Raw genomic sequence first — 21,331 nt, 5'->3', positions numbered from 1 at the left:
AAATTGTTTTTATTCATAGGCTCGAAAAGAGATTCTAAAAATTCACACAAGGGATTGGAATCCCAAACCACTGGACATATTTCTAGAAGAATTAGCAGAAAACTGTGTTGGTAAACATTGTTTTAAGCAGTTAAAAAAAAAAAAATGTTACATTCCTTAAATGGATAGAACAAGTTGTGGTCTTGCAAAGTTATATTTTAAAAAACAAAATTGTATTTATTCCTCATCTCTTATTTGTGGCATGTTTTCATCACTAACGTCCTGAATGATACTTGATAAATGGACCTTGGGGAAGTTTGAGAGCAATTTGACAATAGTAGCTGCCCTTTACTGACCATTTACATTTTCTAGTCATTCTGTTGAACTTTATATTTAGATACATATATATGTATGTGGATATATTTTATATGTATATATAGTTTCATGTAATTTTTTACATTAATCCTATGAATTAAAAAAGTATTATCTGTATTTTAAATATGAAAAGTATTTGCGGACCATGATTCTTCAAAGATCACACAGCTAGTAAATGACAAACTAGAATTTGAACCTAGTCTGATTTTAAGATTCTTGCTCTTAACTCTTAGTTGTACTTAAGGGCATTCGTATTTCATTCAGAAGTTGATTGATTTGTTGATGGTTATTACAAACATGTTAGTCTTGTTACTCCTAAATATTTTACTGCTATATGTCTAGGCTGATTTTTAATTTTCTTTTAACCATGACCATGCTAATAGAGTTTTGGGTTTGTTTGCTTTCTTGCTTATTTGTTTATTTTTTCCTGGTTGCTTTGAATAGGATATTGTGGTGCAGATATTAAGTCAGTATGTGCTGAAGCTGCTTTATGTGCTCTACGGCGACGCTACCCACAGATTTATACTACTAGTGAGAAGCTGCAGTTGGATCTCTCTTCCATTAATATCTCAGCTAAGGATTTTGAGGTAGCTATGCAAAAGATGATACCAGCCTCCCAAAGAGCTGTGACATCACCTGGGCAGGCACTGTCTGCCATTGTGAAACCACTCCTGCAAAGTACTGTTCAAAAGATCTTAGAAGCCCTACAGAGAGTATTTCCACATGTGGACATGAGAACAAATAAAGCATTAGACTCAGGTATAGAACTTGATTGACCATTAAAAGTTAGTTTTTATAATCAATAAAGCTAATATGTTTTATACATCCCAGAAATGTTTCTTCATAAGAGTCTTTTGAAAAAAATTTGGTTAGACAGGCATGGTGGTGCACACCTGTAATCCCAGCAGCTCAGGAGGCTGAGGAAGGAGGATCGAGAGTTCAGAGCCAGCCTCATCAAAAAGTGCTAAGCAACTCTGTGAGAACCTGTCTCAAAACGAGTAGGGCTGTGGATGTGACTCAGTAGTCGAGTGCCACTGAGTTCAATCCCCAGAAACCCCACACCCCCCCTGCAAAAATTGGTTGTACGTTTAACTATTTGAAGAAAATTTACTTCACAGTTTAGCCTGTTTTAAGTTAGCAGTGCATTTTTATTTACTTCTTGTTCATTACTACATAACTATTTTAGATTCTTAAAAAGATTTCATTGAAGTTATGCTGATTTATGAACTGAAGCATTGTGTAGAGAAAATTTACTAACCTTCAGGTTTTCTGTCTTATAGATATTTCTTGTCCTCTGCTAGAAAGTGACTTGGCATACAGTGATGATGACGTTCCATCAGTGTATGAAAATGGACTTTCTCAAAAATCCTTTAATAAGGCAAAAGAAAATTTTAATTTTCTTCATTTGAATAGGTATATTTTCCTTGCAAGTTTATAATTTTGGTGTGTGAATTCCCTAAAAATAAGTGAGATTTGGTTGACAAGATAAAAGATGCTAACTTGTCTGTTTTTTTAAGTTAAAATATCAGAAGTTTTTTTGTTGCTACCTATGTCATTATACGGAAGTATTCCTAAAAATCTAGGAGTTGGTTGTTACCAGAAACCATCTGAAGCACGTTGCTATGATTGACTGGTCATATAGGGAAGACTTATGAAGGTTTATAATTGGTATATTTGGGAAAATATTTAAACTATTGTTTTTTCTAAAACACAGCTTATTAATTATTCTTTCAGAAATGCTTGTTACCAACCTATGTCTTTTCGACCAAGAATATTGATAGTGGGAGAACCAGGATTTGGGCAGGGTTCTCACTTAGCACCAGCTGTCATCCATGCTTTGGAAAAATTTACTGTATATACATTAGACATTCCTGTTCTTTTTGGAGTCAGTGCTACATCCCCTGAAGAAACATGTGCACAGGTAATTCATTGTTGCCCAAGCAAATAACTTGTAACAATAAAGCAGTCTTCCAGAGACAAAATCTAGAATTACCTCATTCTTTTTTGCTTTGTGGGGTTTTTTTAGTTTATTTCTTTCATCCTTCTGATTTCTGCCTTCAGGTTTATAATAAAATAGAATTGTGCCTGATTGCTTACGTATAGTCATTAAAGAATATAGGTTTAAATCTCAGTTCTACCATTTATTATCTGTGTAACCTTAGAACTAAGTTAACTGTTTCTGCCTTGTTTTCCCCATCTGGAGAATTAATGAAATTTTAATTAATGCTGTGAAAATAAAATAATTTCAAAGTATTGAAAGCAATGACTGCTCCTCAGTAAGTTCTTCTATTCTCCAGTTTCTGTTTTTACTATTTTTATATTTAATTTTTTAATACAAAGTATTTTCATTGTGGGGCATAATGGTACTCACACTCTGGAGACTGAGGCAGGATTGCAACTTCCAAACCTGACTTGGCAACTTAAGGAGACCCTGTCTCAGTAAAAAATAAAAAGGGTGAGGGGAGGAAACAGGGTGAGAGGAACGGAGGGGAAGGGGAAATACTAGGGACTGAATTAGAACAAATTGTATTCCATGCTTTTATAATTATGTCAAAATGAATTTGTTGTCATGTATAACTAAAAAGAATCAATAAAAAACAAAATATAGGAAATATGCATGTGGATGTGAAAAGCAAAGGGAATATAGCTCAGTAGTAGATGTGCCTGTTCTCAATCCCCAATACCAGGGTTGGGGGAGTATTTTATATTCATATTTTTTGTTTAACTTTGATTACCACAGGCGAAAAGACTAAAAGATTTCTTGAACAGTTTTCTAGTTGTTTGAAGCAATTGTTTTCTAAAAAATGAGACTATAAAACACTTAGAAACAAGGTTGTAGGATTTGGGGGATGAATCATTTTAAAAACTTGAGGAATCATTTGCCAATTCTGAGAGGTCAAATATTGTTTCAGGCTAATAGAGCTAGCATTACTAAAGTGCTGACTCTCAAACTGAATATAATTTTTCTCCTATTAGATGATTCGTGAAGCTAAGAGAACAGCACCAAGTATAGTATATGTTCCACATATTCACCTGTGGTGGGAGATTGTTGGACCAACACTCAAAGCCACATTTACCACATTACTACAGAATATTCCTTCATTTGCTCCGGTTTTACTACTTGCAACTTCTGATAAACCCCATTCTGCTCTACCAGAAGAGGTAATCTGGGGGGAAAGAATCATCCTTGAAAAGAAAGTTGGTTGTACCAAATAACAATTTGGTAAACTGTTAAATTCCAAGTGTTATAGAAGTAAGGAAAAGTTTTCTTTCTATCTGGCCTATGTGCTCATAGGATGGATTGGTGTATCTGTAAAATAAGGAAACATTATAAATTTGTTCTCTTACAAAATGGTGTTACATGATGTATAATATTCTGCTTCATTTACCTATTAGTATACCTTCTGTATTTGTAAGTCTCTTACTCCCTTCACCCTGGCCTATCCCATAGCAGGGATTAAACCTAAGGCATTGGGCATACTAAGCTAGATAAGTGCTCTACCACTGAGTTATATCCCCAGCCCCTTTTTCTCCTTTCTTAGATTTTTTTTTTTTTTTTTTTTTTTTTTAAATCTTGGTGGTACTAGAAATTGAACCCAGAGCTTCACACATGCTAGACAAGCACTCAACCACTGAGCTACATGCCTAGCCTTAGATTTTATTTTAAGATAGGGTCTTGTGGGGGTGGGGTTGTGGCTCAGTGGTAGAGCACTTGCCTGGCATGTGTGAGGCACTGGGTTCAATTCTCAGCACCACGTGTAAATAAATGAATAAAATAAAAGTTCATTATAACTAAAAACATATTTGAAGAAATGGGGGTGGGTTCTTGCTAAATCCTACAGACTGGCCTTGAACTTATGATCCTCCTGCCCTAGCCTCCTGAGTGACTGGGATTATGGGCCTGCACCACCATGCCCAACCAGTCTCTCTCCTTTTAAGAGCTGCGTGGGGGAGTGGGCACAGTGGCACACACCTGTAATCATAGCTGAGGCAGGAGGATCACAAATTCAAGGCAAACTTTGACAATTTAGCCAGGCCCTAAGCAACTTTATCTCAAAATAAAGAAATAAAAAAGACTGAGATATATCTCAGTGGTAAAAAGCACCCCTGCCTTAAATCCCCTGTCCCTCCTCTACTCCTAGAAAAGCTGCATGGCCTTTTCACTCTTGATGTACTATTGTATATTAATTAGATTCCTGTTAATATTTTGATTACTTTCTAGGGTTTTTTAAATTGAAGTTTTGAGTTCCTTGTGTTTTAATTTGTATGAGCATTACTCTTTTTTTTTTTTAGCATCGATTCCTATCTAAGTGAAAGTATGTACAACTTAAATTTTTTTACAGTATCAAATTACCCTCCAAGTATATGCCAATTGGAACACTCACATAGTGAACAAAATACTTGATTTTTCTGTCTGGAACACTCTCCTATTTGCCTGGTGTGGTCCTTTATTTTTCTCAGGTTTCTGCTTAAATATTATCCCAGACGCCTTCCTTGATCAGGCTTTCTCAATTCAAATAATAGTTTTTCCACATATTATTCACTTTTCCATTTCCCTGCTTTATTTTTATCATCATCTGCCATTAATTTTTTTTTTTTTGGTTTGGTTTGGGGTTTTTTTTTTTTTTTTTTTTTTTTTTTTTGCGGTACTGGGGATTGAACCCAGGGCCTTGGGCATATGAGACAAGCACTCTACCAACTGAGCTACATCCCCAGCCCCATTAAATTTTAATCTGCTTGACTGCCCTACTAGAAATTACAGTGCATTGTAAGTCAGGGACTTTTTTTTACCCCTATATCTACAGAGCACATAATATGTTATAGGTATCTATTTTTAAAAAAAGTAATGCTGACATTTTTTCTTTTTATATTATCTGTATTTTTAAAATGAAACTTACTGTGTTGCCCAGGCCAAACCCAAATTAGGCTCAAATGATCCTCCTGTCAGCCTCCCAGGTAGCTGGAACTATGGGTGTGTGCCACCATGCCTGGCTTGTGTTTTTTTTTTTTTTTTAATGAATGAATTTACTAAGTATTTTTTCCATGCCTTTGATAAAATTGGTTTGTGTGGTTTTTAGAACAATAGTAGGAAGATTAATTGAAATACTTATTAATTTCTTATCATCCCAAGTAGAAACCATGTACTTGTTAAACTCCTCACTCCTTCCTCCTTCTACCCCTGGTAACTTATACTTTCTGTCTTATGCTTTATTCTAGGTACCTGATGCAAGTAGAATATAAAATACAATATTTGTCTGTTTCTTCACTTAGTATAATGTTTTCAAGATTTGTCTAGGTTGTACCATGTGTCCAAATCATAAGACTGAATAATATTACATTGTATATTTTCTGTTTATCCATTTACCTGACGGTGGGCATTTAAGGTTGTCTTCACTTCTTGGTTTTGTAGATGCTGTCGTGATTATTGGTGTACAAGTATCTGTTTGAAGTTTTACTTTATTTCTTATTTCTTTTTGGGGGGGGGCGGGGGGATACATTCCTAGAAGTGGAATTGTTGGGTCATATCATAATTCTGTGTTTAACTCTTTGAGAAACTGACATACTGTTTTCCTCAGTAGTTGTACCATTTGCATTCTTACCAGCAGTCCACAAGGTTTTCAGTTTTATTCTTAATAAACAACCACTCATTCTTAGTTCTTGCTTTGGGTTGGGAAAGTAAGTAAATTGATTTCAATACACCCTTTAAAATATTATCATGTCAGTTACTGCATTAATTATAGTTTGGATTCTTGAGTTTTAAAGAAGATACTGTGTATCTTAGTTCCTAATCTGTTGCAAACATGGTTTATATATAAATTCAGTACACTTGAAAAAACTTGTTTAAAAAAATAATTTTTGTATTTAAATTTTCTCTAAAATATGTATGTTGCATTAAATGATTGGTATGTGCTTCATATTTGGTGCATACTGCATATATGTATATTCTGTATATATTATGTTTATTTTCTTTTTTAAGGTGCAAGAATTGTTTATCCATGATTATGGAGAAATTTTTAATGTCCAGTTACCAGGTAAAGAAGAACGGACTGCATTTTTTGAAGATTTAATTTTAAAACAAGCTGCTAAGCTTCCTATATCAAGAAAGAAAGCAGGTTAGAATTAATTTATAATTTTGAGAAAGTGGGAATAAAATAACAGTTAGTGGTCATTGACAGTTGTTGAATAGCACAAGTTCAAAATCTCATTCTCATGAAATTGATACATCTGCTTAAAAATCTATTCTTGCTAAAATGGACTAAACTTCTTAAGGCACACAGGGTGTTTCATAGTGTATATACCCAAACTCCTTCAAAGTTCATTTCTGGCACTGATGTTTCTCCCCACACATACCACCACCTCTTTTTGTTTTAAAACATTTGCCTTGAAACTATACACAATATATATTCCTACCTTTTCACTATTTCATTCATGCTTATTGTTAGTAATGCTTCTGTCTCATTTCTGCCTAGAGAGCTACACATCCTCTTTTATTATTATTATTATTATTATTATTATTATTATGAGGCCTTGCCTATTATACGTAGGCAAAATTAATTGTCCCATCATGCTTTTTTCATACCACTAATACAAAATTACAATAATGTAAACATTATGTCTCCTACTTCCTTAATAAATTGCCAGCTTATTTGGGGCAGACCTCTCATTTTTTTTTAATCCTGAGTCCTCACTGTTTACCTGTTTAAACTTTTGTTATATTTTCAGTATATTTCATTAGTTCAAAAGTTAACTTGTAAATATTAGAAGCTTATAGTTTTTTTATAGTTAAAATATTCTTTTTGGAAAATAGTGCATTTTTAAAGTTCATTTTAATAGCCTCTTAAGTTATTTAAAATAGAACAGAGATAATGACTTTTAGGAATTAGTATTACAGATTGCCAGTTATTCTGGAGGAGATATAGTAGAGATTATGGCAGTACTTTCATATTCCAAATTCCTAGATTCCTGACAGATGTAAGAAACATAACTCTCCAAAGCCTGGCACCACTTGCACTGAATCATTTGTCACCATCAATATTATAAAGGAATAGTAACTAAAATCTTTCATTCCTGTGAAGTTTTGCAGGCCTTGGAGGTACTCCCAGTAGCACCACCACCTGAGCCAAGACCATTGACAGCAGATGAAGTGAAACGACTTGAAGAACAAGAAGAAGATACATTTAGAGAACTGAGAATTTTCTTAAGAAACGTCACACATAGACTTGCTATTGATAAACGATTTCGAGTATTTACTAAGCCTGTTGACCCTGATGAGGTATTAGTTTGATCTTTGGATCAAATGTTTTCTACACTGTAATGCTTCATTACATAGTGTTCATTAGTCCCCTGCTACACCCTGAACTTGTCATCTCTACATGGAAACATACTAAGTTAGTGTTCTAAGCACATAGAGACTTTTTAAGAGCTATATAATACATATTCCTGCAGAGAATAGGCAATTAACATTTTTCACCCAAACCAACCATTCTGAAAACAATTTGAGAAATGTCTTAATGCCACCTTTTATCATAACCTGCATTGTTGGAATTGAACTGAAGAGTATGATCTTAAGTTAACTTTGAAGGATGAATGATGGTTGGACGAGTAAAGAGATATGGGGTGTTACTAGGGAATGTCATTGCCCAAGAATAGGCGTGAGTACAAACAGCCTTAGATAGAGTCAAAGGTCTCGCATTACTTTATTATGCTTATCTCTTATTCTCTATCCCCTGTATCACCTTGCAAAGAAAACTTGTCATATTTTTTCTGTTTAAAGTTAATTTAGTGATTTGTTTGTTTGCTTGAATTTTAGGTTCCTGATTATGTCACAGTAATAAAGCAACCAATGGACCTTTCATCTGTAATCAGTAAAATCGATCTACACAAGTATCTGACTGTGAAGGATTATTTGAGAGATATTGATCTAATCTGTAGTAATGCTTTAGAATATAATCCAGATAGAGATCCTGGAGGTGAACATTACTGAATTCTTTTTAAGAAGGTGGTATGGGGGCTGCTAAAACTTAGTAAGGGTTGTCAGGTGCTATATTTTATATATATATATATATATATTTTTTTTTTTTTTTTTTTTTTTTTCTTATACTGGGGATTGAACCCAGGGGTTTTAATCACTGAGCCACATCCCCAGCCCTTTTTATTTTTTTATTTTAAGACAGGGGCTCACTAAGTCGCTGAGACTGGCTTTGAACTTGCAGTTCTCCTGCCTTAGTCTCCTAAGCTGCTGCTATATTATAAATTTTTTACATTCACAATGCCATTTAATCCTCATCATAACTTTACCCCGTTCTACAAATGAGGAAGGTGAGATTTAGAAAAGTTAAAAAACTTTGCTCAAGGTCACACTACCAAAAAGCAGAGATAGAATTTGGGTGTTTTTTGTTTTTTTTTTTTTTGCCGTGCTGGGGCTTGGCAAGCATTTTACCAATGAACTATATCCTTAGCCCTATAGACAGAATTTAAATGCACTTAATAATTTCCTTCTATATACCCTTTAATGAGACAGCAAAATAGCCTTTTTACTTTCGGTATCAGTTTTCTTTCTCAAAGTAGAAAATCACTTTAGAATAAAACAGATTTCCAAATATCTTCTTAAAGCTATTATAATTTTTATTTGAAAAGTAGCATAGATTAATACTTATTGATAGTAATATTTTTAAAAATCTAAGTCCCATGTTTCCTTTATCCAAATGTGAATCTGTTAATACTGTAGATGTCTTTCAGACTTACAATTGGTGGTGCTCATAAATTGATTAGTAAAGGAAATTACTAAGAATTCCCTATATAATTGGAAAGCTCACTGTTTTTCCTCTCCCAGTCCTCTACCCTGCCGTCCCTAGACTTTTCTCTGTAGTTCAGAGTCCTGGAGATAAGTAGTAGGGAAAAGCAAGCAAACTGGGAAACCCCCATTTGTAGGAAGAAGTTATTCCAGAAGCAGGGGGGGCTTTTCCTTTCATTGCAGTCATGGGCTGCTGCTTTGTTTCCCCTGTGGCAATCTAAAAATTACATGAGACCAGTATTGTTCAAACTTGGTGGACATCAGAATCTCCTAGATTAATACAGATTGATGGGTCCCATTACCTAGGTTGCTGATTGTTTACGTACACATAGGATATGGGACCTAAGTGTTTGCACGTCTAATGAGTTATTAGATGATGATGATGCTAGGTCCAGAAACCATACTTTGGGAAGCACTGCCTAGACTGCCCTTTTTTTCAGGCCCAAAAGCCACATTAGAAGGCTTAGCCAATATTCTTTATAATGTTATTCTTGTCATTCATAACCTAGGAGTGAATAGTGCAGACTATTGTCCTGGGAGAGGTTTTGATCCTGTCAGTTCAAGTACCTTGTATTCTTGTGTTACCTGCCTTCTGATTCAAAACATAGTCAAGCATAAGGTGCTTATACCCTGAGCTTAGAATGTTTCCTGAGTAGAGTTGCTATTTCATTGTCTTTGTTTTTTTTCTCTGTCATGTAGTAACATCCTCTGTATCTCTGCCAAAATTCTTCCACATTCCTGGTTCACAAATGATACTGACAGTCTTCCTTCTGGTTTTGTCACCATTGTTTAGTCTTGTTATTGACTTATTTTTCTGATATTTCAAAGGGAGCTGAATAGAGCAGAGAATAAAATTTTTTAGGTTTAGGAATAAAATTTTTTAGGTTTAGTCTGCCATGTTGAATTAGATGTTAGCCAGGAGCCATGGTTCATGCCCCTCACAAAACTGAGGCAAACAGCCTCAGCAACTTAGAACCTGTCTCAAAGTAAAAAGAACTGGAGATATAGCTCAATGGTAAAATGTCCCTAGGTTTAATCACCAGTACAAAAAAAAATGTTTTTTTTAAACCCACACAAACAAACAAAAAATACCAGAAACAGACTAACACAATACTGGTAACTTTTAGGTAAAAATAAAAAGGAATTATAATGACTTCTAAGCCACAAATGTTGAGATTTTTGTTTTGCTGGGGGTTTTGTTGTTGTTGTTGTTTTGTTTTTTAATTAAAAGGGAGAACATTTAAGAATTGTATTTCACTCAATTCTCAGATCGTCTTATTAGGCATAGAGCCTGTGCTTTAAGAGATACTGCCTATGCAATCATTAAAGAAGAACTTGATGAAGACTTTGAGCAGCTTTGTGAAGAAATTCAAGAATCTAGAAAGAAAAGAGGTAGGAAAATGATTTGGCACCAGAAAAAGATGTTTCAGAATAGTATTTTGAATCCTTTTCATTAATCCTTTATGTAATTTTGAAGTCTGGAAATCTTCTGAAATTCTGCATTTGTTTATAAGGTTGTAGCTCCTCCAAGTATGCTCCATCTTACTATCACGTGATGCCAAAGCAAAATTCCACTCTTACTGGTGATAAAAGATCAGATCTAGAGCAAAATGAAAAGGTAAAGACATCCAGTATTCCTGTGGCTTGCAGCACACCTGGTAAGCACCCTCGGGTAATTTTGATTTATGAAATTGTAACCTTTATTTTCTTCTAAGGCCCTTTACTTTCTCCTTGGTTTTCTTTATCAATACAGTGAATTACATTGATTTTACTAATATTAAGGCAACTTTACATTCTTCTTTTAAATCCAGGTTTACAGTATACTACTTGGCAATCTCATTTCACCATCTCATTGTGAATTAACTTGATTTGAATCTGATTTACTATTAATCTGGGTCTATTTTCTGTTCCTTGTTCCCTCTTATTCTTGGGCTGTAACTTCACAGGACACCAACCAAAAACCTATGAGGTTTTTTGAGGCCTTCCTTCTTGACTGGCTTTTATTTAACTCCACTTTTTTGTTCATTAAGCCATATGAATGTCAGGCCCTGCTCACCTTTTTAGCCTCTCTCACAGTCATTTGCTTTCCCAGATTTTGACCTCATAATTCCTCACAGTCTTGTTAGATCTCAAGTATGTGCACATGTGTGTTTTACTGGAGCTAGAACCTTCTCTTACTATGTTGAAGGTTTGTCCATCATATGGTAATTGATTTGAAATAAAGAGTAAGCTCTTATTTTTTTAAATGACTGGCATTGGGAAAGAGGATGAGAAGGGAGTATCAGTAAGAGACCTCCACTACCAGAATGGTTTCAACAATATCTACTTTAAGCAAGTCATTATATGGAAATTGGCTCCCTTAAAGCAATCAGTACCTAGCTGTATACCCCATAGGATTACATATATTAATTCTACCAAAGACATGTATAAGAATGTTCAAAGAAGCAATACTAAGAGTAACTCAGATGCCCATCTACATGAGAATGAAAATATATGGATTATTATGTAACAGTGAGAATGATTAAATCTCAACTATTTACAACAGTACAGGTGACTCTCCCAAACTTTTAGGTAGAAATTTTAAAACACACATATATATTCATATTCAGAAATGGACAAAATCAGCCCACTGTGTTAGGATTCAAGATACTAGGGTAGGAGCTAGGACTGTGGCTCAGTGGTGGAGCGCTTGCCTAGCATGTGTGAGGCACTGGGTTCGATTCTCAGCACCATATATAAATAAAGGAGTAAAATAAAGGCCTGTCAACTTTAAAAAAAAAAAAAAAAAAAAAAAAGGTACTAGGGTGAACACCTAGGGTATTGTAACTAAAATGTGTGTAACTGGAGTGGTGATGCATATTGTGTTTCTTGATCTGAATGCTAGTTACATGAATGTCTTTTTTAAATTTTGTCGTTATCAGGATTGAACCCAAGAGCACTTAACCACTAAGGTACATCCCCAGCCCTTTTTTTTGTATTTTGAGACAGGATCTCACTAAGTTGCTTAGAGCCTTGCCAAATTGCTAAGGCTGGCTTCAAACCTGTGGTCCTCCTGCCTTGAACCACTGGGATTACAGGCATGTGCCACTGTGCCCAGCCACATGGGTTACTTCTGTTTGTGGATATTCATTGTATATTTAGGTTTTAATTACTTTATGCATGTTATATGTCAATTGGAAGCTCAAGCTAAACAAACCTATATAGCCCTTATAAAGTTTGCTTTCCTATACTTGGTCTGGTATGCATGTATCCAATTTGAAGGCAATTCTGGACTTCTTATCACCTACTTCCATCTAAAATGTAAATAATCAGATCCTCTTTTCTACATACATTTTGGTGAATATGTTGTCACTAGACAATGCTTACCCTTGGGTTTTTTTATTTTGGGTTTTTTGTTTGTTTGTTTGTTTGTTTGTTTGTTTTTAGTTTTTTGGCTGGGGGCTACTGGGAATTTAACCCAGTATTACTTAACCATGAAGCACATCCTTAGCCCTTTTTATTTTTTATTTAGAGACAGGATCTCACCAAGTTGCTTAGAGCCTCGCTAAGTTGCTGAGACTGATCTTGAACTTGGATCCTCTTGTCTCACTATGGGCACCACCATGCCCAGCTTGTCATTTTTAACTCCTACATCTTTATTGCCTCCCAACATTCAATAACTTCTAAGTCCTATGAAATCTGTTCCTTATAACCTTTCAAATTTATTCTCCATTTTCCCTTTGTCATTTCTACTATACCTCTTTTTTATCTCTTTTCTCCTGGACAATTAATTGCATTGTGATTATACTACATCTAGTCTAGACAGAACACTTAACCTCTCTGTACCCCATCTGTAAAATGGTGACAATAATGGTAGCAAACTTCATTGGATTAAAGTGAAATTTCAGTGAATTAATGTATGTAATGGGGTTCAAAGAGTTCTTGTGGCTCAGTGGAAGTGCACTTGCTTAGCATGTGTGAGGCACTGGGTTCAATCCTCAGCACCACCTATAAATAAAATTAAAGGTCTATTGACAACTAAAAAATCTATTTTTTAAAAAAGTGAATTTAAAAAAAAGAAGAGTAAGTCTGGCCTTCTGGTTTATTTTTTGTATTGCTGCCAGAATTATCTAAATTTTCTATCAGAGAGTCTTGTCATTCCCCTCCTTAAAGTTATTCAGGATTTATAAAAAGTTATTCAGAATAAAACCTAAACTCCTTAGAATGACAGGTTGCCTTAATGATTAGGCCTTGTCCACTTTTCCACCGTCATGCCATACTCTTTTTGTGGATCAATACAGAACTATTATGGTGTCTCAACTCTTCATCTGCTCACATGTCTGAGTTTGTTTTTGTTGTTGTTTTGATTTCTTAGAATTAGGAAATTTTTTAAATGCTATTTTTTATTTTTTATTTTTATTTTTTTTTAATTCTTTGAAGCTCAGTTGAAGAGAAAAATTCGCAAAAAGTCAAAGTGGTACCTAGGCACAATAACAAAGAGGAGGAAGATTTCACAGGCCAAAGATGATAACCAAAATGCTGCAGATGACAAAATTGAGAGTGATACAGAGGAAACTCAAGATACAAGTGTAGATCACAATGAGACTGGAAACACAGGAGAGTCTTCAATAGAAGAAAATGAGAAGCAGCAAAGTGCCTCTGAAAGCAAAAGAGAATTGGGAAATAATAATTCAAGTACTTACAATATTGAGAAAGAACTTGAAGACTCTAGGAATGCTACACCATGTACAGAATTGAGAAAAGATAAGATTGTTTGCAATGGAGATCCTTCTAACTCTCAGATAATAGGCATTTCTGATGAAAATGAGGGGAAAGGTAAGTCTCAATTAATAGATGTTTCACCTGAATTTCTTAAACAATTAGTTATATATCAGTTGCTTTTTTTTTGTCTTGTATAGTACGGATATTAAGCTAATTAGAAAAATGTTACCTTCACTTGCCTTTGAGCTACTAAAAATCACTTGTTATAACTGTACTTTGACATCAGACAAACCTGGATTTGAGCCTCTGGTCCACTACCTATAGGGTAGCTTGTGATGTAGAACAGCTTATTTTTTTGTTTATCTTATTGCTTATCTGCAAAATTGGGGTAGATAATTGCTGGATAGTGAGATATTTTGAGGATCAAAAATATAATCCATTTGAAGCATATAGCCCAAAGCCTGGCTATGCAGCTTTAAAATTCTATCAGGCTACCCTTTCATTTTTAATGCAGAGTGGTATAGAATAACTCTTACCCACACTCATCATTCCTCTATGTTATTGTAAAGACCAAGATTATTTATATTTATTCTGATGGTCCTACTCCCTGAATTTTCCATTTAGAATTGTCTTCATTTGAATCTTCTTGAGGCTTTGGCAGTAGATTTGTTTGATTTTGGGAAACCTAAACATTTAGTGATATAAAACCAAAGGTTGGTAAGGGTCAAAATTTATTTTGGTCAGAAACAGGAATTGACTAAGGTAATGGGATTGGGGTTTTTATAAGTGACTTAAACATACACAGAAGGTTAATACTTTTGAAGAGCTTCCTCAATATGAGTTCTAGTGTGAATAATCAAAGAAATTGTGGTTGAGGATATTTCCTCTCTAATGTGGATACTTTATTCATTTATTTGTGGTGCTGGAATCAAACCCAGGGCTTTTTCATGTGCTAGCCAAGTACTCTACCCCAAACTACATCCCCCATCCCTAATATGGGTACTTTAAATGTTAATATTTTGTTATATAATTTAATATTTTGCTTTGTTTTGTTTTTTTTTTTTTGGCGGTGCTGGGGATTTGAACCCAGGGCCTTGTGCTTGCGAGGCAAGCACTCTACCAACTGAGCTATATCCCCAACCCTTTTGTTTTCTTTTTCTAATACCTTTTTTAAAGGCCACGATTCAGAGGGAAAGGTACTTGCTTATATGTCAGGAGATCTGGGTTCTTGTCCTAGCTTTTAAAACAATTAGGTATATGGCCTTAAAAAGTCTTTTTACCTCTCTTGATCTCATTTTTCTCATTTATCAATAAGTATATTATTCTGGATCAAGGATCAGCAAACTTTTAAAGAGCAAGATACCAGTTAGTTAAATACTTTAGATCTCATGATCTCTGTCAGAACTGTTCAACCCTTCTGGGAAAATGACATTGACAGTAGGAAAAATGAACATGGCTATGGTTTAGTAAAACTTTAGTTATAGTGGCAGGTTGATTTCACCCATGAGTGGTAGTTTAAAATTCCTGTTTTAGATTATTGAGAGTCCCTCCCAGTTCTTAAATTCTCTGAGTCTTGTACCCAAGCAGAAGATAGTATATTTGCTCTACCCAATATTTATCTTAGACATTATTATGTCCGTGGATCAAATAATAGCTATTTACTTTTTCATTCTAGAAATGTGTGTCCTGCGAATGACTCGAGCTAGACGTTCCCAAGTAGAGCAACAGCAGCTCATCAGTGTTGAAAAGGCTTTGGCAATTCTCTCTCAGCCTACCCCCACTCTTGTTGTGGACCATGAGCGATTAAAAGTATGTAATACTTCCACTGTGCATAGTAATCTCCAAATGCTAGATGGTGGACTTGTAGCAAGCTGGTCTATAGGAATTGCATGAGACACTAAAACCTTTTCTTCCATTTAGCTTTGGCTCTTTTCCTCCCCAACTCCCAAATTCCCAAATTAGGAATTATATATGAGGGTTTGTGGTAGGAACCAGAGGAAAAATAGCCAAGTAATTCTGACATACTACCAAGTTATCCATTGCTGTTTCTTTTACCCTATCTGTTCCCCTCAATTGGGTTTTTATCTTCACTGCTCTAATCGAATGACACCCTCATAGCTAATATTTGCCATTGTTAAATTGAATTCTTCCTGCCTATAACATTCGATGCCATTGATAACTCTCCTTCATTTACTGTGCATCCTTAAACCATCCTTGCCTTCAGCTTCCTTATGAGCTTTCAGTTTTCCTTTACTATTTTTCCTACCTTTTTGTACTCTTGGATTAGCCATCACTTTTTTTTCCCTACCTATATTTTATTTATTTATTTTTAAGTGTGCTGAAGATCAAACCCAGTGCCTTGCACTTGCCAGGCAAGCGCTTTACCACTGAGCTACAACCTCAGCCCCTATCATCACTTTTGTAAGAGTGATCATACCTCTCAAATGCTCAACCCTGACACTCCAAAACAGTAGTCCTACCTCCACAACTAACAACTTGGATGTGTTGCAGTTGCCTTAACATAAACTGAAATAAGACCGGTTTATTGCCCTTTCCCTTCAAAAGAAAAAAACTGCATCCCAGTTCCAACTTACATGTGTTTTGTTTAGGCCACATTTCAAGTTTCAGTACATTGAGATTTTTTGTTGTATTGAACTATATGCATATATTAAAGATAAATTGTCTGTATAGATTAAATGTTTTGTACTCTAAGTACAAGTTGAATATGCTGATAATAATTAGCTCAGGAAAGCCCTTTTGAGTATAGCAAACCTACTAAGAACTTGATGTCCGTACTTATTACGGAAGGAAGCAGTGATATTCCTGGAGCACTTTCTCCAAGGAAAATCTTGTCTGTCTGAAAAATTTCTTTTAAAATGTGTGAAATTTAAAGCATTTATAAATCTCATGTTCATGAAAATAAGAATGTTGTATACTTCACTATGTCATTTGGGGTTATGGGGTATCTTATTGTTCTTACTAATCAATTTTTATAAATTTTATAACTTTGTTCTACTCAGCATATAGGTATATCATTTAAGACTGAGACTACTTCAACTTGCACTTTTTTGTTAACTTAAGCCCACCAAAAGGAAGACTGTTTGATAGTGCAATGTATCTATTAGACATGTAATAAATGATGACCTTTTATGAGACATAAACTTGCTATAGAATATTTTGCATAAAAGCATTGGTTGAAGATGACTAATGTGTTGATTTGTAGTTTTTTTGGATGCTTATCTACATCATTGCTCCCATACCTTGTTGTTATGACCCTTAAGACCTTTTCAGTTAGTTTTTACTTAATTATAATGGTGTAACCTGCTAGCGCCACACTTGAAGAATTAAAGAAATCTAGTGAGTCTACCATTTCAGTCTTGAGAAAAAGCATTAAGCAGATGGATAGCCCTTTTCACAAGAAGAACCCCCAAAGTGTTAAGGAAGTCACCATTTATATAGATTGTTTAGGTTCTCTTAATGGAATTAATTGTAATATATTTATACTGCCATAAAGCACACTGCAAAAATGTTGCCTTTTTTCCTATTAATTATTAATTTGAGGTTATTTTTAAATTTGTCTATAGAGATTGATGGTTAGAATTGAAATTGGCAACCTTAGCTGTAAATTTTAGAGTGGGAGTTACCCAGGGTAAAGGCCAGGACCATGGAATGGTGATAAGAGTTATACAGACAAATGCCAAACAGTGCTAGAGCTGCTGTGTCTCATCAAATGGCTTGATCTGACTTCTCTGAGTCTTGTATGACAACAGTTCCCAAAACCTTTAGAATTGAATATCTCGTCTCAGAATTTATCTCACATATATAAACACTTATATTTTCATTTAGACTCTTTTGAAGACCGTTGTTAAAAAAAGTCAAGAATACAATATATTGCAACTGGAAAATTTGTATGCAGTAATCAGCCAGTGTATTTATCAGCATCGCAGGGATTATGATAAAACAACACTTATTCAGGTATTGAGTCCAAACTCTTTAATGCTTTTTTGGTTATATAATACACATATAAAATGACTAATAATTCATTCAACAAATTGTAAGAATTTAACTGTTTTTAATATGTGGATAATAAAATTCTGTGTAACAATGAATTGTTTTACTTTTTAGTCCCTAACTGCATTAGTCTTTAATAAACAATTTAATATCAGTAAAACTGAAAATTCTATTTTGTTGGGGGTTTTTTTTGTTTGTTTTGGTTTTTGGTGTGTTTTTTTTTTGTTTTGTTTTTTTGTTTGTTTGGTTTTGGTTTTTGTTTTTTTGCGGTTCTGGGGATCGAACCCAGGGCCTTGTGCTTGCAAGGCAAGCACTCTACTGACTGAGCTATCTCCCCAGCTCATATTTTGTTGTATTTTAATAAAGTTATGTGGCTCCTTTTAAGATTTTTAAAGATAGACCTACTTGTCTTAATCTTATTTATAGAAGATACCAGAGTACTAATTTTTAAGAATGTTGGAAAGTTCCATCCATGAAATGTTTGTGACAGTTCTATATACTAAACTAAATTTTTATTGTCACTATCATATTACATGGATATTAATATCTCAGTGTTTATTTGGAAAATAACAGTGAACTTGCTTTTTATATTTTTTTTATATTGAAACATACTCTTTTTCTTTCCTACCCTTTATATAGAAAATGGAGCAAGAGATAGAAAACTTCAGTTGTTCCAGATCATGATGTCATCATATCATATCAAGTATTTTTTTATATTCAGTTCTTATTTAATAGACTTTTGATATGTCTGCATGTCCAGATGCAAGATGAAATCTTGCATCTTTAAGGAAAAGATAAAAATAGTTAAATATTTAACTTTCCTGATATTTATGTACATGTGTAAGATAACTGATAAATATTGGAAGTTTGTTTGAACAAAGCACTGTAATAATAGTAATAGTTGAAGTTCAGCCAACTCTTAATAAAGTTATTTTGATAACATTTTATGGCACTTAAAATAGTGACATTGAACTTTTTTGTATTAAGCACTTTTACCCTTCCTAAAAAAGTTTATTGTATCAGACAGACTGGTAATGTATTGTGTCTTTGCTTCTTGTTATATTTGTTTTCTTTTATATCTTTCCTTTCTCTGCCTTTAGCTTCCTTTGCCCAACTGTTCACTTAGCTCAACTCATTGTTTGCAAGAAAGCTGCACCACAATTCTGTACTTGAATATCAAAATTATTGTTTTTAGATAAGCATTTCGATAATTCTAATTTAGGTTAATAAAGATTTTAAATATTTTTGTTTAGTTTTATGATTATATGTATAACAAATGTATTAATAACTACCTGTTGAACTTTTTTTGATAGCATGAAGTTTTTATATTTGAAAACTTTATATAATTTCTACATTTGTGTTTAGGTTATATTCTATTCATACCTTTTATGTACAAATATATAAATATAAATTTTATATTATTGATACCAAAAATACGTTTCTTTCTTAAAACTAAAACCTTCCACCTCCGTATATGTTCTTTTTTTGGAGGGTGTGTATTCTAGTGTTAGTTTATAAAATAGCTTCTGTTAAACCCTGTTCAACAGGAGAGGGAAGAGCAATCTTCCAATGAGAGGTTCTGGGTTTTTGGTGGTGGTAGTGGTACTGAGTATTGAATCCAAGCCCTTGAGCATGCTGGGCACAAGTTCTGCCACTGAGCTATATCCCCAATCCAAGATTCTGAATTTTACTACAGTTCAAAATTGAGCTGCCTCTTGTTGACTACTTTTTGGATATTTAAAGCACTCTAAAAGTAAGTTAGCTGGGTATGGTGGCACACACCTGTAACCCCATTTACTTGAGAGACCAAGACAGGATTGAAGTTGGGGGCCAACCTGGTGAGAACCTGTATCAAAATTTAAAATTTTAAAGAAGGGTTGGAAATGCAGCTTAGTTGAGGAGGGCTCCTGAGTTCAGCCCTGGGGGTGGGGCAGAAAAAGAATCCAAAATAAACTCTAATAATTTAGACACCTGAATTAGTAGATACTGCCTTTTATAATTCATAAAGAAATGCTAATCACTGAGAATATTTAAATATTTATATATTGCTGGTTATACACATACACTCATTTTTATTGAAGTTTATTGTAAGTTACTCTTCCTGATGCATCTTTTAGTTCTAGGATTTCATTTTGTGTATATAGTTTGTATAATAAATTAAAAGGTGGAAAGTCCTTGTCAAATTTGTTTCAGTTTCTTCAGTATTTTCAAACATTAAAGATAATTCAGTACGAAACAAGAAGAAAGCTGTTCTTTCATATATTACTGTGCATAATTTAAAATACTGTTGATCTGTCCAGCATGGTGGCACATGCCTATAGTCCTAGCTACTAAGGAGACTGAGGCAGAAGGATCACTTAAGCCATTGGGTTGGAGACCAACCTGGGCAACACAGTGAGACACTGTCTCAGTCAGTCAGTAAAATGCCGTTGAAACTGGAATGTTTATATGGTGTGTGTTCCTTGCATAGACTAAAATGCTTATTGTTCTTTTCATGGCACACTGTCTACAGATTCTGAAAGTGATACCCCTACATTCCTATGTAGAGTTTGAAAACCCTGATGAAATTACAAGGTTAGGATTTTTAAATTTTTATTTATGTATTTATTTATTTGCTTAAAGGTACTGTCCATCTAGAGCATTTAAACTTGGTGCTGGGGGAGGTTGTCATCTAAATTGGAAAGGAAAAAGTGGAAATATCTGTAGTCACAAATTATATCTTAAGTATAGAACATTCTAAAGAATCCACAGAAAAAGCTGTTAAGCTGTGGATCCTATAAATAAAGTATTTTTAGGATTAAAAAAAAACAGTTATATTTGTATATATCAACAATAACAAAAGTCCAAAAAAGAAATTAAGCAATTTCATTTATATTAACACCCAAGACACCTATGCATACCCAGAAGGTGCCAGCCTATGTACACTGATTACTACAAAATTGCTGAAAGAAGACCTTAAGTAAACAGAAAGACATCCTGTATTAATGGATTAGAAGACATAATGTTTTTAACTGGCAGTCAACAGATTTAGTGTGATCTCTATCAAAATCCCTGTTGCCTTATTTGAAAAATAGGTGAGTCACTCCTAAAATTTATATGTAATTGCAGGTTACTCCAAATGGGGATGAACTTTTAAAAAAAGCTCTCTTGCTGATTTAGAAACAAAACACAAAGCTACACTCTAATCAAAGCAGTGTGGTACATGCATAATGACAAACAGAGATCCCTGGAGTAGAACTGAAAGTCCAGAAATAAGCCTATATATCAGTATTTTGACAAGAGTGCCCAAGTTCATGAATCAAGAAGGGACTGTCTCTTCAAGCAAATGGATATGCATATGAAAAAGAATGAAGCTGGATCCTCTCACTTCATACCATATTGTAAAAATTAACACAAAATGGATTAGATGAAAACAAGGGGAAATTTTCATGGACTTGGCAATGGTTTCTGATATATGGTGCAAAAAATCAC

At 34.2% G+C, this 21,331-nt stretch overlaps 1 protein-coding gene across 3 annotated transcripts in view; it reads left to right on the top strand.

The window, feature by feature from the left end:
• ATAD2 (ATPase family AAA domain containing 2) overlaps positions 1 to 19,009 on the top strand; it is a 56,795-nt gene extending 37,786 nt beyond the window's left edge. For 2 of the 3 annotated variants that reach the window (XM_079103071.1, XM_079103073.1), the window contains exons 15-28: positions 20 to 110; positions 799 to 1,113; positions 1,635 to 1,767; positions 2,089 to 2,275; positions 3,331 to 3,516; positions 6,332 to 6,467; positions 7,431 to 7,627; positions 8,165 to 8,324; positions 10,418 to 10,540; positions 10,663 to 10,806; positions 13,568 to 13,963; positions 15,525 to 15,658; positions 17,696 to 17,824; positions 18,500 to 19,009. In XM_079103071.1, coding sequence (XP_078959197.1) covers positions 20 to 110; positions 799 to 1,113; positions 1,635 to 1,767; positions 2,089 to 2,275; positions 3,331 to 3,516; positions 6,332 to 6,467; positions 7,431 to 7,627; positions 8,165 to 8,324; positions 10,418 to 10,540; positions 10,663 to 10,806; positions 13,568 to 13,963; positions 15,525 to 15,658; positions 17,696 to 17,824; positions 18,500 to 18,544 — 2,376 coding nt within the window. In that variant the 3' untranslated portion in view covers positions 18,545 to 19,009. The remainder of the gene's footprint in view (positions 1 to 19; positions 111 to 798; positions 1,114 to 1,634; positions 1,768 to 2,088; positions 2,276 to 3,330; positions 3,517 to 6,331; positions 6,468 to 7,430; positions 7,628 to 8,164; positions 8,325 to 10,417; positions 10,541 to 10,662; positions 10,807 to 13,567; positions 13,964 to 15,524; positions 15,659 to 17,695; positions 17,825 to 18,499) is intronic. The other variant, XM_079103072.1, reaches the window with a different exon arrangement.
• The last annotated feature ends 2,322 nt before the right edge of the window (positions 19,010 to 21,331 follow it).

Source organism: Sciurus vulgaris (assembly GCF_902686455.1).
Source record: "Sciurus vulgaris genome assembly, chromosome: 1".
Lineage (NCBI taxonomy): Eukaryota > Metazoa > Chordata > Mammalia > Rodentia > Sciuridae > Sciurus > Sciurus vulgaris.
The sequence above is the reverse complement of the archived record's forward strand: the minus strand, read 5'-3'. Positions and strand labels throughout refer to the sequence as shown.